General features: G+C 38.6%; 2 protein-coding genes across 4 annotated transcripts; both read left to right on the plus strand.

Annotated features, from left to right (window-relative positions):
• The first annotated feature begins 2,828 nt into the window (after positions 1-2,828).
• Positions 2,829-8,063, plus strand: gjb1a (gap junction protein beta 1a). Of its 3 annotated transcripts, XM_019268834.2 has the most exons (3): positions 2,829-2,974; positions 3,589-3,642; positions 6,544-8,063. In XM_019268834.2, exons 2-3 carry the CDS (start codon positions 3,597-3,599, stop codon positions 7,278-7,280), a joined length of 783 nt encoding a protein of 260 aa, XP_019124379.1. In that variant the 5' UTR covers positions 2,829-2,974; positions 3,589-3,596; the 3' UTR covers positions 7,281-8,063. The 3 variants fall into 3 exon arrangements, with proteins under 3 accessions (XP_019124379.1, XP_019124373.1, XP_010748246.1); XM_019268828.2 differs by lacking the exons at positions 2,829-2,974; positions 3,589-3,642 and adding an exon at positions 4,219-4,366; XM_010749944.3 differs by lacking the exons at positions 2,829-2,974; positions 3,589-3,642 and adding an exon at positions 4,776-4,975.
• Positions 8,064-10,185: 2,122 nt separating this feature from the next.
• gja2 (gap junction protein, alpha 2) lies at positions 10,186-15,483 on the plus strand. Its single transcript, XM_010749934.3, has 2 exons — positions 10,186-10,492; positions 12,064-15,483. The coding sequence occupies exon 2, from the start codon at positions 12,115-12,117 to the stop codon at positions 13,183-13,185; it is 1,071 nt and encodes a 356-aa protein (XP_010748236.1). The 5' UTR covers positions 10,186-10,492; positions 12,064-12,114; the 3' UTR covers positions 13,186-15,483.
• Positions 15,484-17,456: the final 1,973 nt, after the last annotated feature.

Genomic DNA, 17,456 nt, shown 5'->3' on the forward strand with positions numbered 1-17,456 from the left:
TAAACATTCACCCTCAGTACAGCTGTCATGAACGAAGAAATCATCTATAGAGACCAAAATTGTTTTTTGTACCAGGCTGTAAACATGTTTATTTCTGCTGTGCAGTTGGACATTTTAACATGGGGCCTTTATGGAGACTGACTCACTTCTGGAGCCAGCCTCAAGTGGACGTTTGAGAAGTTTGATGCTTGGTTAGGAGTCCGGCACTCCTTCAAAGCTGCAGGTTTTTTACCATTCATAAGAATCGGGTTAGTGCATTTTGGCTGTGGAGGAGAAGTTGAGCCAAAGTCAACTTGTGTGGCAACATGCAACCCAACGTCACACTGCGGCAGACAATCAGATGATCAGACCAGTCAAACCCTCCACTGTCAGCCTGAAATGTTGCTGAAACTGAGGCCATCCAGGTGGATTCATGGACTGAATTCTGATGCTCAATCTACGCCGCAAAAAAAGTTTCAATGGAGAAGAAGAAGTTTTGTTTAATTTCTGTCTAATAGTTTGAGAGAGAGAGAGAGCATTGGTCAAGAGATGTAGACAGTGAATCAGAGTAAGGGAGCGCCAGGATCGATAAAGCTGGTTAATCAGCTAAATAAAAAGATATTTCCTGATTGTTTCACAGCGGTTACGTTCAGCATGAATGAAACACACCCTCAGCAGCCCCCCACGAGTCACCACAACGTCTGATTTGGTCTAAACTAGGCTCCTCCTGCTCTTATAAAATGGCCAAAACAAACAAAAATAACAACCAGGAAAGTGTGATTCAATCTAATTCTTATTTTACTTTATTTAATCTTATAATAATTATTTATATATACCTTATCTTTTTATAGATAATGCTAGACTTTACACAAAAAAAAAAATAAATACTTGGTAGTATTGGAGTATTTTTGTTCCATCCATCCATTTTCCATATCCACTTATCCCCATTAGGGTTTGCAGTGGGCAAAAGGTGAGGTATACCCTGGACAAGTCGCCAGTTTATCACAGGATTGATACATGGAGACAACACATTCACACCTACAGGCAATTTAGAGTCACCTGTGTGTCTTATTTACACCTGTTTTTATTCAGGGATTTGATTCCCTGCCCTGTTTTTCAGGAACACCTTTCAGTTCACAGTCACACCTGGAAGATGTCCAGCAGCTCCAGTTGGAGCAGTTGGGGTTAAAGCCTCACCTCAGTGGTGGTGGTGAGAATTACCAAATTTATCCTGCCGGTCTGTGGAACTAACCAATGACTTTCTACTCACTCCTGTAACCTTTGACATGTATGCAACCAGTAACGAGGTATTGCAAGTAGAGACTGCTGTAAATCCTGAGAGGTGTTACAACTGGCCTAAAGATTATAGAAGTGAATACATGTCCAAAAAACAGGTCAGACTCAGTTCCTAGTGGCAATGTTGACGTTGATCAGCACTGTGTTAGGGGAAAATACTTTTAATTTCAAAGAAGCTCACAATACAGACACAGCATTACAGACACCTGAACACATCACAAGAACAATGTGATTATTACACAATGAGACAGGTCACACCTGCATGTGACTGGGTGTGTTCCTGCATTGGAGATTAAGAGCCATCATATAAATGAACTTATTGCACCAGGCAGCATTAGCAGACTTTGCTTACATAAGCACTCCTGCACAGCCAGTGAAATAAATTAAAAAGGGCACCAGCGTGCAAAGAGTTCATGGTGAAACAACTCAGTTAGAGTTAGGGTTAACATCCTAAAGGACACTTTGTGTTTTCTTGATTCCAAAATCACCCTACAAGGACCTTTATTGTGTTTTGTCCACTAGAAGTCACCCTACAAGGACCTTTATTGTGTTTTGTCCACTAGAAGGGTAACATAGGAAGCACTTTATCACATTTATTTCACTGGAAAGACACCCTGAAGGGCACTTTATCGTGTTTTTCCATACTGCATGTCATCCTTAAGGGCACTTTGTTATGTTTTGTCCACTGCAAAGACACCCTAGAGGGCACTTTATTGTATTTTGGTCACTGGAAGATCCTCCCAGAAGACAGTTTATTACATTTTCTTCACTGGAAAGGCACGATAGAGAGTACTTCATCATACTTTATCCAAGAGGACACCAGAGCTTAGAGCAAACCACCACAGCGATCCTGCAAGATATTTAAACTTACCCAATGGAAAACACTAAATTATGTCCACACAAATGTAATAGTGACGCTCTTAGTGGTGGAAAAATAGTACTGAAGTACAAGAAGGTCACTCCGCTCAGCTGAGTACCACTTTAGGGAAACAGGAATGTAGAGTTGGATCAGATGGATAGAGTTGAAGATAAATCTAAATGTTGCAGTACCTGTTCATGAACTCCAGATGTCAGCCTTCAGACTGAACTGAGACACACACACACACACACATACACGCATGCACGCATGCACACACACACACTTTTAAATGCTTTATTTGAATCCATTGTTTACATCTGAGAATGTTCCAAAGTCGACCACTCATATCACTGATTTCCTATCACATTTTTTTATCATAGCTCACTGAGGTTTGTACCAGGACCTCATACTCGATCAGTTAATCAGAAAAAGTTGCATCGATGCATGTAGGTTGGAAAACATTATCATCATCATCATCATCATCATCTGCAATTTTTCTAGATCTGTCCAAGGCTCCTTTTCATCGGTGCTTTCTTCTGGTTCAAATCATATCTTCCAATTCTGCATCAAGTGTCTCACGTGGATCAATGTTGGGCCACTGAGGCCAGCTACTGGCATAAGCAGTCTCTATGTGGTTGTTTAGGGCCACAATTGCTAGGGGGTGGGGGGGGGGGGGGCATACATTCACTGTGACTTTCTATGTTGCTCACTCCTCATTTTGTACGGTGTTAAGCTGACTGACTCAGGGGCTGCCATCTCTCACTGCAGCTCTCAGATAACCTACAGATTCATACTTCTCACTTTCTGCCTGATGATCTGAAGAACTGCACGGTGGAGACTGTAAGTCACTGCTTTGAAATCATCTCTGACATAATAAATGAAGAAAAATGTGACAAATCTAAACAAAACAGTTCAGCTAAGTTCTCTCTCTTCTGTTTCCAGACTGACTTTCTACTTTAATATTAATTAATTTAGTTTATTTTCTGGACAAAATAATCTTGCAGGTCTTTGTTTTTCTCCTTCATTTACTTTTCACATAATATTCTTGTTTGTAGCTGTTTGGCAAGGCTCAAATACAGCAAGAGATCTGATGTCAATCCATTTGTCCACTTCTAGTGTGGGCCACCAAACCATGCCTCTTGCTCAGATCTTAATCTCAAATTTTGGATGTCTCAACCCTCAAAAGATGTAAATTTGTATTTGAAAAAAATGTATACTGTCTACACTGTTTTACGAGATGTCATAACTGTCCTTTACTCATACTGCTGTCACACCTCTGTTCTCAGGTCTCGCTTTTAAAGAAGAAATAAATATAGCACAACAAAATCACAAAATCAAATTTTAACATCCAGTGAAGAAAACAAAACTTCTTGTGTTATCACTCAAAAACTATTTGACCTATTTGATATGTCAGACTGATTTGTGACTAAATACTAATTATTTCCTCTGTGCAGAGGCCCTGATGTACTGCGATTCCTCTGATCCACCTGATCCACCAAAAAAACAAGGTAAGTAGAATCCAAAAGTTATTGCGTTATTCTACAAGTAAAAATAAACAAAACTTAAACAATGTATGTACATTTTAATAAAAAAAAGAGGATTTATGTAGAAGTATACCTCAGTGCTAAATCCATCAAGCTGCAGAGATTATTTATTTAAAAAAAACAAGGATTTAATCCCACAGAAATACGTCAAACTGTGAGTTGAGTGAGCAGATTGAATCAGTGGCTAAACTTCAGGTGGGCAGCGGCCATGTGGATGAGTAAAGGCTGAGGAAAATAGATGAGAGACTGGATTATTATGATAATAAACTCTTGTCCTCTTATCTTTAGATTTTATGGGTCATTCTTTTGTTTTAGACCTTTATGTTTTACTCCATATTGCGTCAAAAACACCCTCCACTTCCTCTGCAGAACACAGCACAATGAGGAACGAGAGGACAGACCGCCGTCCCCACACAGATTCCTCAGCTGGGCAGAAATTAAAACGTTTGATCTGAATTCTGAAGCTGTTTGTTTGGCCTCCGTAAATGGGTCCATTGTATGCAAATATTGCGCACAGAAGCATATGACCTCTCCAGTGCAGGGCAGTGGCTAGTGTGAGACAAATCATTAGCAATGCAAAGTCATGGTGCTCTGATCCTCTTGTTCACAGTCACAGATTGAAAAAAACAAAAAAAATCTGCTAACGTAAATGTTTTTGGATGTGCTTGATTCCAAACTACAGCTGACGGTAAGTCTGATTCTTTTCTAACTCTGTTATTGGATCGTGTAGATGAGAAAAAATAGGTTTGTTCTCAGTGTGTCCAGCTAGTTAAATCTGTGCTAATGGGTGGTTCATACTTTATTTTTGTGTCTTAACTTAAATCTGAAAAGTTTGGTTGCAGCCAGAGCTACAGATAAAACTGTGACACTCCAAGAAAAGACGTTTTTCTAGAAATTTCATCCAGATAAAGTTCCTTTTCTTATGATCAAAATCAAACGGTCCATCATGTTTATCTATAAGATACACGGCTGATCACAAAGTAGATTCATGTTCTCTGAACCACCATGAGGATTCCTCCTCTACTTTTAGACCACATTTTAGACCCTGCTGAGAATTAAACAACATTTAGAGACACCGTTACGTTGGGTGCAGTTTCCCACTTTGCATGGTGACTAGTGAAAGCATGTCACATGATGCATGGTGCCAGACTTCAGTGTTGCACTCTTAAGTGACTTGCCAACTGCAGAGGGGGGCCAGAGAGGCTTCCTTCTTCTCTGGAGTCACATCCATGCCAAACCAGTGGGTCAACCTTGTACTCTACGCTGCCTCCTATGCCTCTTACACCTCCTGAGCCGGGTAACAACTCTGACATTTATATACCAGACTAAAAATTCAAGTTGAAGTGGGTGACACAGGACAACAAATGATGATCAGCTAAGAGGAGATGAAACACCTTGGATGATTTTTAAGGATTTAAATTAATCTTAGACTTCAAAAACTTTAATAATAGAATAATTTGGTGGAATTAAAGTAAGTAAGTAATTCAAATTAAAGTATCCAAAGTGCTGTTAGTATAATAATATCTTAGCTGTTGGGTCCTACCTATAAAAGGTACAGTATTATGTGGATGATTATGTATTATTAACTTTGCACTGAGTGAACTTCTAAGTTTGCTTCTGAATATTTTAACATATTTCTACCTTTTATAATTTTTAGTTTTCCTCTATTTACTAGACAAGATGGATAGACAACAAAGTTTGGGAAATGAACCTGCAACCGTGAAGTTGCAGTAATCGCTTGTTTTGCGATGCTATTAACGCATTAAACTACTGATTATTTTCATTATCGATTCAATTTATAACTATTTTATCATTTATTATTTGTTGTTTGTTGGACGACCACCAGTCTAAAACCAAAAGATATTCATTTATTATTAATGTAACATTTTCTCTCATTTAATTGATCAATTTCCCAATAATTTTAGCTCTGATGTAATCTATGTCGGCTACACTGACATCAAAAAGTTTATCCGTCAATTAAAGTAAGTTTTTAAAGGTTTATTAAAATACATTCTTCACTTAAAGATCATATTAACTGTAACTACCATGATAAAATCAGCATTAATGTCATTTATGTCAGTTTAATAAGAAAATTTAATAAGAAGTTTTGAAGGTATCTGCCAATCAGGAGCTGCATGGAGTGTCTCTATTACACTGTTTTAAGTTCAAATAAGAACACATTTTAATAATATTAATAAACTTTATATATTTATATATACTTTATATATATTATATATAAATAATAACTTTCCTAACAGGATGCAACTCAAAGCACTTCAAGATAAGGTGATATTAAAACAAGAGCGATAAGAGAGACAGAAATAAATAAAATAAATAAAAATGATAATAGTAATAAAAACAAGTTATGAATCATCTGATACTGTATATGATACTGTATAATAAAAACATGCAGTTAGCACATTTACAGACTACAGAATTATACACAAAACGGTGCGAAAGGATGATGATTTGTGTTGGAAGTGTAAAAATGAACAAGATTATTTTATTTATTTAGAGTGCGAACCATAACATCAACAAGTATTGGAGCTGTGTTTATTAAGACAAAAATGTGTGTTGGATTTACATTGCAGATTTTTATGACGCCTCAAGGATTGTTTTCCACCACATCACAACACCTGATTTTACCGAAAGGTTCAAATTATTGGACATTGCATCTTTTGGATCTCCAATCGCAAGGACTAATCATCAAGTTTTTGTGTTTTTTCCAAAAGAGAGACACAAAATAGGAACAAAATGTTGTATTTTATTGTATGTTCTGTTCATCTTCAATGATTTATTGTAGATTTGTTACAAATAATATTCAGCTATCCACCCTCTGAAGTTTTTTTCCACTTTCTCCATCAGACCCGGAACCAAAGATGAACTGGGCATCATTTTATGCTGTCATTAGCGGTGTGAACAGACACTCCACTGGCATCGGTCGCATCTGGCTCTCTGTCCTGTTTATTTTCCGTATCCTGGTCCTGGTAGTTGCGGCAGAGAGTGTATGGGGCGACGAGAAATCTGGCTTCACCTGCAACACCCAGCAGCCGGGTTGCAACAGCGTCTGCTACGACCACTTCTTCCCCATCTCCCACATCCGTCTGTGGGCGCTCCAGCTCATCCTGGTCTCCACTCCCGCCCTGCTGGTAGCAATGCACGTGGCCCACCGCCGCCACGTCGACAAGAGGCTCTACAAACTGTCAGGGCGGAGTAACCCCAAAGACCTAGAGCAGATAAAGACCCAGAAGATGAAGATCACGGGAGCTCTCTGGTGGACATATGTCATCAGCCTGGTGTTCCGTATTATCTTTGAGGTCACCTTCATGTATGTGTTTTATATGATCTACCCTGGTTACAAGATGATCCGGCTGGTGAAGTGTGACTCGTACCCCTGTCCCAACACAGTTGACTGCTTCGTGTCGAGGCCCACGGAGAAGACCGTCTTCACCGTGTTCATGCTGGCTGTGTCAGGTGTTTGTATTCTGCTCAACATCGCAGAGGTGGTCTTCTTGGTGGGGAAGGCCTGCAGTAAGCATTTGAACAATGCTGGAGATTCGACTATGGGGGCTTGGATCCAACAAAAGCTCTGCTCGTACTAACAAAACACATACCTGCACAAAGAGACATAAAAGTGACCTTAGATCCGGGTAATAGCCATTAATTTAATTCGTGTAAGGTGCATATAATATACTTTACATTGCAGTTTGACATGGTGATGGTTTATGATGTCAATGACGAAGCATTCAGCGCCAACATGCGGGGAAAAAAGTTCATCAACTTCCTCACCAGACTTACCAAAGACTGAATACAGCAGCACTTTGTACTGACCTGATATATAACAGCTTGAGGTTTGTTAGATCAAACAAATAAAGATCAATTAAGTAATATTTTATGAAGCTATATTCCAACTCACCACATTATGAGCTTTTGTTGTCATGAACTTGAAGATTTTTGGTCTTGAGATGAAAATATTAAATCATGAAACGTCAACATGCTACTTAAAATCATCAGACTGTGTCAGAAAAGTGTGCCAGGAATATGTTGTAGTGATATTTGGGGGGCATTTTAAGCTATCATATTGTCTAAATCACTATTTTAGCTGTCACTAATAACAGCTGTTATTAGTGAGATATTCTACTAATACATGGAAAATCATGTCTCATTTCATGAATGTTAAATGTTTGTTTAATACAGATTCTTTACTTTGGTGAGTCCAGATATAAACAAAGCAATAACTCAAAGGAAGACAGAAAACTTGAATTGCAAAACTTTAACTTTTTATTTTCTGAAGTTTACTACTGATTGCTAAACATGTTATTTAAATGTATTCATTTTGAAGCTGGATGTTTATATATTGTCAGTACACAGCAGAATAAAATCAACCAGAGTTTCTGTAATTGTGTAATTGTTTTCTTGTTTAGCATTTTCTGTTTTATTATGAAAGGGTTTATCATATTGTGTTATTTTGCTTCCTGAATTTGTTGTGTTACCCATAGACTGTATAAAACATGGACGTAGTATCTGTGATGTCACCCACAGGTTTCTGAAGAGCCGTTGTGAAGCGTGTGTGGTGGTTCTGGCCGTCAGTCCTGCCTCTGCCAGCTCCTGGCTAATCTAAAAAAAAGAGGTGAAGCCATCTGTAACAGCACCCACCTGTCAATCAAGGGGGTCATGCTGTTAATTATGCATAACTTTAAGTCTCAATATATAATTTGAACAGGTGAGTTGTAAAAAAAAATTCACCCTCAGTACAGTTGTCATGAACAGGGAAATTAGCTGTAGAGACCAAAACAGTTTTTTTGTACCAGGCTGTAAACATGTTTATTTCTGCTGTGAAGTTTTAACATGGGGACTTATGGAGACTGACTCATTCTGGAGCCAGCCTCAAGTGGACGTTTGAGGAACTGCAGTTTTTGGAACTTCAGTATTGACTTCACAGGCACCGAAGAAGACAGGAAGTGGGGAACAAAATACAGGCAACCTGACAAGTGAACCAAAGGAACGCGGACTAAAGAAGTAAGGACAGGCTAACAAGACATGGGTGAAAACTGATCAGAGAAAAGTGAAACTGAAGAGGGTTGAACATATAATCAAAACTGACAGGAAGTAAAAAATTAAAAACGCTAAAGAAGAAACTAAAAAAAAAAAGAGGATTTCACATGCTAACTCTTGTGAAATATCTCTGGCTTCTTAAACAGATAAACAGGAATGTTCAAACATATATAAAGGTTGTGTATTTATTAATACAAATATAATACCTGTCACCAAGAAGTAGCAGCTATATGCAAGAAGACATTAATCTGCAGTGGTGTTTGGGAGAAAAACAAAAAAAACAAAATTAATGAAACACACATTTAGTGTTGGTGTTGCCATCTTTAGTCGAGAGCTCCACGGAGTCGTGATGCCACCTGTGAGCAAACATCTCAGGCTGATTAAGTTCTCCTTTTGAAGGCCAGAGCGCAGAGTTTTGGGTTATCAATAGCCTCGCCATGTAAGGGGGGTCACGGTGTGTGGTTGACAATGGCTGACCCCGCGGACAGCTGAACCTGCCGTGACCGAGCATGAGGGCACTACTCTTTTTATGGAAAGGTGTCAACATCAATGACGCCATCTATAGAGTTCAGATTGATGAGAGGCATATCGGTAGCACTGTACCAAAAACTAAGTCCCCCAATCTGTTATTCCTGTCTGTGAAGTTCATGATATTTGTGGATGTTCTGATGAAAGTTTCTTTAAAGAAGCTCATCAGAAGGAAGCTGATTTTTTTTTAAGGCAAATGATCAGTTACTGAGCTGAGAGAAAGTCAGCTACAGCTCAGCCTTTTCATTCAATAATTCATTAATAATGTGATGATATGTAAGGCTGAGATCAAGATTTAATGGAAAAAGTTGTCATTGATCAACTGCTATGTTGTGCAGCAATGGTGGGAATATATATAAGCTATGTATTCAAAACCGAAAAGGTAAAAGTACTCACTATGCACTGGTTCAGTTTTGAGTGTTATATTATGATATATAGTATATTAAAGTATGTTGTGGGGGTTTATTACTGATACAATTGAGTGGAAGCAGCATTTTAATGTCAATGGACCCAATTTTATCTCATTTATACACATTTTGACAACATAATATGTAAAAAAGCAATATATTTTAACTGATTTTATGTTTAAAAATAAAAATCTGAATCAACAGGAGTCAAATAAATGTAATATTTGACTGAAACATGGTGTAAAACAGAGAAGAGGGTGGAAAAACGCAAGTAAGGTACCTCAGAAATGTACTTTTTTAGTTGACACAAAGATCTTCAGATGACATTAATATTTGCCGCCACGCATAAAGCTCTAATGCTCACTGCAGGCCTGAGGGAAGGCTCTACGGTATCTGACGCTCCTCCACACAGTTGAGGGTCAGATCACCCTGAGAGTGACAACAAAGCCACTCCCTTCACTGTGAATTATATTTAGAGCACGCTGACATGTAAGACTAACATGCATCCTCACTGGACTCCTGAGCTGCCACTCAGTTGGAACAGAAACACCTCCTAAACGAGGAGGTTTTATACTTTTTCTACAAGAGGTCTTCTCCTGTGCTCGCACTCAGACTAGCTCAGACCAGAGAGGGGATCTTGAGCTATGGTGGTTTGTTGAACGTTGTGGCATTGATCAAGTTAGAGCGGGAGGGATCATAGAGACCTCAGTGAGAACTATCTGGGAGAAGTTTATCTTGGTGTTGCAGATTCCTCAGTGGTTCAGGAAAATATGGCTACTCTGTGAACTGAAGACCGCACCGCTGTAGGAGATGAACATTATCAGGTACTACTTTCTTAATGAAGACAATTATTTTGAATGTTTGATCTAATAATCCAAGGATATGACCACTCTGAAGTTAATCTGCAGTATCTGTAGATAGTAAATGTGTAAATATATGATATATAGTGGACAAAGTGTTTTTAGGATCCTTTCATTCCTGGCTGACAACCTTTATGAATTTCAAACAGGTGCTCAGATTCACAGATCCCTGATCCCCTTTTCTAAAAGGACAAGTACAACTATTTTTAAAGTTGATTTTTTTCTATGCTGTAACCAATAGGCGGTGAAATCTAAACTAGAAACCTAACTCTGGAGTCGGGGAGCACTGTTGGGTACTGTGTCACAAGATCTATGCCGACATTAGGAGTCTCCCCAGCTACCTTCAGGGCTTCTCTCACACACACAGTGAGCTGTGTCCTGGTCTACACTGAACAGGACTCAATTTTGTGAGAATACAAACGGTGAATTCATGATAAATCAATGTTTTTGTTGGTAAGTCCCCTCAGGGTTTTCTGAAGTACAGTAGCCTTTTGGTTGCAAGACGAAATGCATAAATTGCACAACAACTAAACAGTTTTGGCTTAATCAGCGCAAGAATTATTAAGATTAATTGGACAAATTATTAACGCACTTTGACGTCATGGTTCCCACATTTGAGTGTGTGACAGTTATTGTTCGTGCATAAAATGCATGTGTTTGATATCAGGTCTATTTGGAGGGCCTTGCTTCTAAATGTCTCTTTAAAGTCTTTAAAGAGTCAATACTTTTTTTGTAACAATCGATCAAATGTGTAATGTGAAAGAGGTCATTCATAGCACACAGTCCTTTATCTCTATGGAGCATTTTAGCCTCTTTCAGCTCATTGTTTTGGCTTTATAGCTCACAACTGTACCTTTAATTCTCACTGCTCTCATACTGTTCCTAATGGACGCAGCAGGAATCTGTTTTCAGCTTTGAAAACCCACTACATGCTATTGCTCAGCACCACACAGTAAAAGTCAGCAACTACAGTAGCTAGTGAACATAGTGTTACACTCAGCAGCCTCAGGAATTAGTAGAGACCCAAAGAGAGCTAAAAGGAGAGTGAATATAGACAGAAGCCCAACTCCAAATGACCAATGTTGCTCTGTAATAAAATAAGTTTGCCAACTTAAACTTAACATGATATGATAGTGTTGTTTTTCCACTACCTAAGTGGCAATGTAGCAGTTATTGTAGGTTTAAATATTAGTATGTTATTTATTATTGGAAATTTCAGCAAGTTCGAAAAGATATAGAAAAACACAGAAAGCAATTTTTATGACCAGTTTTACAACCCAATGATCTACAAGGAAAGGCCTGATGTGTAGCTTTAGGACAGACTGTGCCAAGTCTGTTTAAATGAATAGGCCAGAGTCTGTCACATTCAAGTAATAATAAAACTGAGTAAAATATGATAACAATAAAAATGCAAGTCTCCTTCAGAAGAATTCATGGCACACTGTAGAGTTTGTGCAAAATTATTTAAAATGACCTACACATTGCAACCAACAAAGGTCTTCATCATACTTTACATTTTTCCCCTCTCCTTATAGGCGTCTCTCCTGGTTTTCTGGATAAATCTGAGTCTATATTTCTGAGCCAGTATGGGGGACTGGAATTTGTTGGGGAAGCTCCTGGAGAGCGCCCAGGAACACTCCACCGTTGTGGGCAAAGTCTGGCTTACAGTGCTGTTCATCTTCCGCATCCTGGTGCTGGGAACTGCCGCTGAGAAGGTGTGGGGCGACGAGCAATCTGGCTTCACGTGTGACACCAAGCAGCCCGGTTGTCAGAACGTCTGCTATGACAAGACCTTCCCCATTTCTCACATCCGCTTCTGGGTGATGCAGATCATCTTCGTGTCCACACCAACTCTCATTTATCTGGGCCACATCCTTCATCTGGTTCGTATGGAGGAGAAGGAGAAACAGAAAGAGAAGGACCTCGCCATCCAGATTGAAAAACAGCAGCAGTTACTTGGCAACAAGGCCAAGAAGGCTCCAATTAAAGACAACCAAGGCCATGTGCGTTTGCAAGGCACGCTGCTGCGAACCTACGTCTTCAACATTGTTTTCAAGACCCTGTTTGAGGTGGCCTTTATTGTAGCTCAGTACTTCCTGTATGGTTTTGAGCTCAAGGCAATGTACACCTGCGACCGCTGGCCTTGCCCTAATATGGTGAATTGCTACATCTCTAGACCCACTGAGAAGACGATCTTCATCCTCTTCATGCTGGCCGTGGCCTGCATCTCCCTGCTGCTAAACCTGGTGGAAATGTACCATCTAGGTTTCACAAAGTGCCACCAGGGCCTTCGTTACAGACGATCAAAGGCTGCAAGAGAAGCTCAAAAGGAACTAACTGAGGGGGTCATGCCCTTTGTACCAAGCTATAACTACTTCTCAGGTCATCCCGCAGTGCCTGAACCTTTCCCAACGGACGCAAAGTACAGCATGGCAGAGCCGAACTCTGCTTACAGCCCCTACAACAGCAAAGTGGTTTACAAGCAGAACAGAGACAATATGGCCGTGGAGAGAAAAGGAAAAGCAGAGGGAGATGATGTGAAGGAGAGGAAAATCTCTAGTCCTGCCTTGGAGATGCCCGTTGAAAATCAACGCCGAAACAGTCAGTCAAGCAAGCACAGCAACAACAAGAGCAGGCTGGACGACCTGAAGATCTAGGGACCTACTTTGTTCTTAAACAAGACTCAGGAACTGCATGCATTAACCTGTGAAAATATGGAAGACTGTTAGGGACAAAACTATTGAGAGAACACAAAACAGATTATAGCTGTGATCAAGATTGCAGGAACAGATTTGTAAATGTAGAAGTACTGAGTGCAGCTCACAGAGGTCATTACAAACCAGCTTTGAAAGGACATGCACATAAATGGCTCCTATAGTCATATATATATATATATATATAAGCAAGTAACATGCCATGAACATGCCACAAATTTTATTCTGTTCTCACTATGAGTTTGCATGTGGCAGATACATTTGAAACCAATAAGCAACTTCTCACTCAAATCATATTTTAAAAAAGGTCTAGTGTGTCAGATTTAGGGGCCTCTATCACAAACACCTGCTCCCGGCATTTTTTTTTTTTGGGGGATGTTTCTCCTTCACACCACCAACTGGAAGGTGAGTGGAGACAATCCGCAGCTACACCACTAGATGTTACTAAATCTTGCACACTGGTCCTTGAAGTCTTAATCACGGTGTCACGTTGTCATTTGTTTGCACTCACAGAAATATACTGTAAAAATCTGTTTCTGTATTTTCAAAAAAGTGTTTTGCTCAACTCTCAATAGTTTTGACATGAATGAACTTTGCATATTTGTGGGTGACAGGGATGCAGATAACTTGAAGACAACTTGTAGATTATTTTGTTTACAAGCAATTTACTTAATTCAACTCAATACTCAGTAACTGTTGTTAGTGCAGTGTCAATGTGTGAAATGTTAAAAGTTATTGTTGTATTGCTGTAAATGTGGAGTTTGATACTCTAGAAGGACACAACTAAATACGGTAAACTATACATTTTAGAGCCATATAGTTTACCATGAATGATTTCTCAAATGCTAGACTTTTACAAAACATTTGCTTTTCTTAATAAGGGCAGTAAATGTCATGTTTTGTTGTCTACAAAAAGTCAAACATCTTATTATATACTCGCTTATCTGTGACTGTTATTTGATTAAACTGGTGTGCAGCAAAGAGGTGTTCTGTCAATGTTTTTGAAGTCATATATCAGACGTACTAAGTACTGCTGGAGGCAAGTTGCTGATGGTCTGATGTAAATAAGAACTGCAGCCATAAAAATTTATGATGTATTCCCACACCTCTGCAAATGTCACCGTTTCAGAGCCAGACGATGTTCCCATAAGCCTCTTGATGCCAGATGTTCAAGTGTTGATCACAGCATTAATTCACCAAATGTGAATTTAAAGTGACACATAGATTTTAAATATTTTGATCAGCACAGCTTCACTGTGGCCTCATTATCAACGTTTAAATCATTTAATTGGATGTAGACTTTTAAAAAATCCAATCACCTCCAACTCAAGTTTTAGCTATCACTATCATGAGCTACATGGGGAGAAATTTTAGATTTAATCACAAATCAAAAAAAATCTCTACTTTATTAATCCATGAATCGATCCAGATTCATTTAACTGGATCCAAATGATTCAAGATTTAAATCATTTGGATCCAGTTGCTCATGAACATTAAGAGTCATCTCAGCAGTGTTTAACAAAATTAAAGGACTTGGATCGAGGCCAAACAAACATTATCACGACATCCCGAGAAGAACTGATGATATTTAAATAAATACTCAATAAAAGTTTCAACCTGGACCCTGATGAGTCGACATTAGCCTCCTGTGGACTTTCATCCCTGGTCAAGTGTTGTGCCATTTAATTGTTCTATCATGTTTAAATCATGCAATTATCTTTAAATACAACACAAATATACTATATGACAAGAAGACAGGACAAAACTATATACACAGTGGGTGTATGCCGTATTTTTTTGTTCATCAAAGGATGAGACTTATCTTACATATTTAACTCAACGAGAAAAAGTCCAGTAGTATTTGCACATTGTCACTCAAGAGATTTACAATAAATACTGATCTACAGATGGTGAGACAACTACATAATTATACATTTTGACTGAATCCTCTCATGAACATTGGACAGCCATGTCATGCCTTTATCATCTTCAGAAAAGAGATCCATATCAGAGAGGATATAGATGAGGGGATGCCCAATGTTGACTGAAAAATAAGTAATACTCCTGTGTATACCCTTTACTACACCACCATGGTTCATATCACACAAAGACATTTTAATAGTGTGTGATTTTTATTTTAATCTGTTGCCTGTGTAGTTTCTCTGTAGTCCATTTGCATTTGTGAGTGTAATGTTTTTTCCATATCAAATAAAGTATTTGTCAGATTAAAACACAGTTGACAACAATTGAGGTAAAGTGTCTTTACTTATGATCAAAGGCTGAGGCTGAATCCAAAGTCAAAGCTAGGTCAAAAAACAGACAAACGGGGAAATAGCTGGGTGTTGGAAAGCTAAAGCCTGTGGCATATAGGCACTCTGGCAGAGAACTAGTTAAGGACCACCAAGTAACGAGAGGAATGACAAACAGGTGAGTGATGGGGGTGAGCAGGTGAGATCAATCAAGACTGGCTGGGTCTGAAATGACAGCAGAGGTAGAATATGGACCAATTACAAGCCAGACTAAATGAATGAAAGCTACTAAAATCATGACAGTATCTTAATGAAATACTCTCTATCTAACCTTAAATAATTTAATAAATTCATGCATTCATGAATAAATGCAACCAATGATCTATAACAAAACCCACATTTTCCATCAATATTGTCTCTGAACCTTGAAAGCATCTGGTTTGCAGGATTATCTTATTAAAATTTTCCAAACTGACTTCCATTCAATATTTTTTTTCTCCTGAAATAACTTGGCAGGAGTTGTGGACCTCAGGCTCTGACTCTTAATGTTGTACTCTCACCTGATTGGATGGGAGTTGGTGACTGTTAAGAGAGGGAGCCAATCAACAGCAGTTTGTTTTTTTAAAACGTAAAAGATGACTCATACTAAGTAAAACTGCTGAATGACGTCATATAATAAACAGAGGCTTTGATATAAACATCGCCACTGTTAACATATTCTATGATGACTCATGCAACTGTGTTGTGTTGTTATGAAGGCACTGCTATGATATTATTTTCTCCAAGTACCAATACAGAGCTGTTATTTTTTGCCTGGAGCTGCCCTCTTAACTGCTCGGCTGCTTTCCACCAGCTGCAGCAAACGTGAAATGAATGCACTCGTTTCCAAAACACATACCATCATACTCTGGTGAGAGCTGTGCTTCACAAACTTCTTCACTGCTGCTATAAATAGCTCTCATGCACACTTGGAGGAGCATTGTGGGTGAATTGGGGGTAGGGGACCAAAGGTTTCTCCTCCTGCATCAGCAACAATAATAAGTTGTTGCCAACAATTTGGCCCAAATAAAGACAGAAAGGATTTCTGTGCATAAGCAATACTGAAGGGTCCAGACACAGTCGATAAGACAGTGCAGCGTGTTCATCTGTTCTCAGCTCTGCAGCAGGACTAACAACAGCAATAGTTTCATTCAAAGTTTGAAGAAGAAAAAAACAAATCCTGACTTTATAATCTCAATTCTGACTTTAAACTTAAAAATCTGACTTAAATTAATAAATAAATTTCTAAAGTCAGTCATAAATTTGACCGACTTTAAATCCAACTCAAATTTCTGACTTTTAAATCTAAAATTCAGACTTAAAACTTAAAATCCTGAATTCAAACTCAAGACTTCAAACTGACTTTATACATTGACTTTAAACTTAAACTCAACTGACTTTAACTCAACTCAAATTTCTGACTTTAAACTCGAAATTCTGATTTAAAACTTAAAAATGTCTCTGACATATGACAACATAAAACAAGGGAAATATAAAACATACAAGAAAGAAGGCTTAATATTACAAAAACACAATCTACAATAAAAATACACAATAAATGTGGAAAATGCAGACATGGTGCAGTTAACCAAACACTTGTCTATACAGGTTTGTCTTTAGTCACTCTTGCACAGAATCAGCAGACTATAAACTCGGGGGCAGAGCATTTCATAATGAGTATATAAATTAGATGAGCCAATGGCATGTATGATTAAAGATCAACCACGATGCAGAATGGTGGTAGTCTGGTAGGGTCTCCACTTACTTTTAATGTTACACACCAAGATAAAAACTCTCAAACTTCCAGAGCAGCCTGATCTCTCATGACAGGACAAGGCTGAAAACTGAACAGGTGACGGGGGTTAAGGTTATGAACTTGGGGTTACAACCATATGCAACAAAATCTTAGAGCCAGAATAGTATGAG

Source organism: Larimichthys crocea, chromosome XXII (assembly GCF_000972845.2).
Source record: "Larimichthys crocea isolate SSNF chromosome XXII, L_crocea_2.0, whole genome shotgun sequence".
NCBI classification, from domain to species: domain Eukaryota; kingdom Metazoa; phylum Chordata; class Actinopteri; family Sciaenidae; genus Larimichthys; species Larimichthys crocea.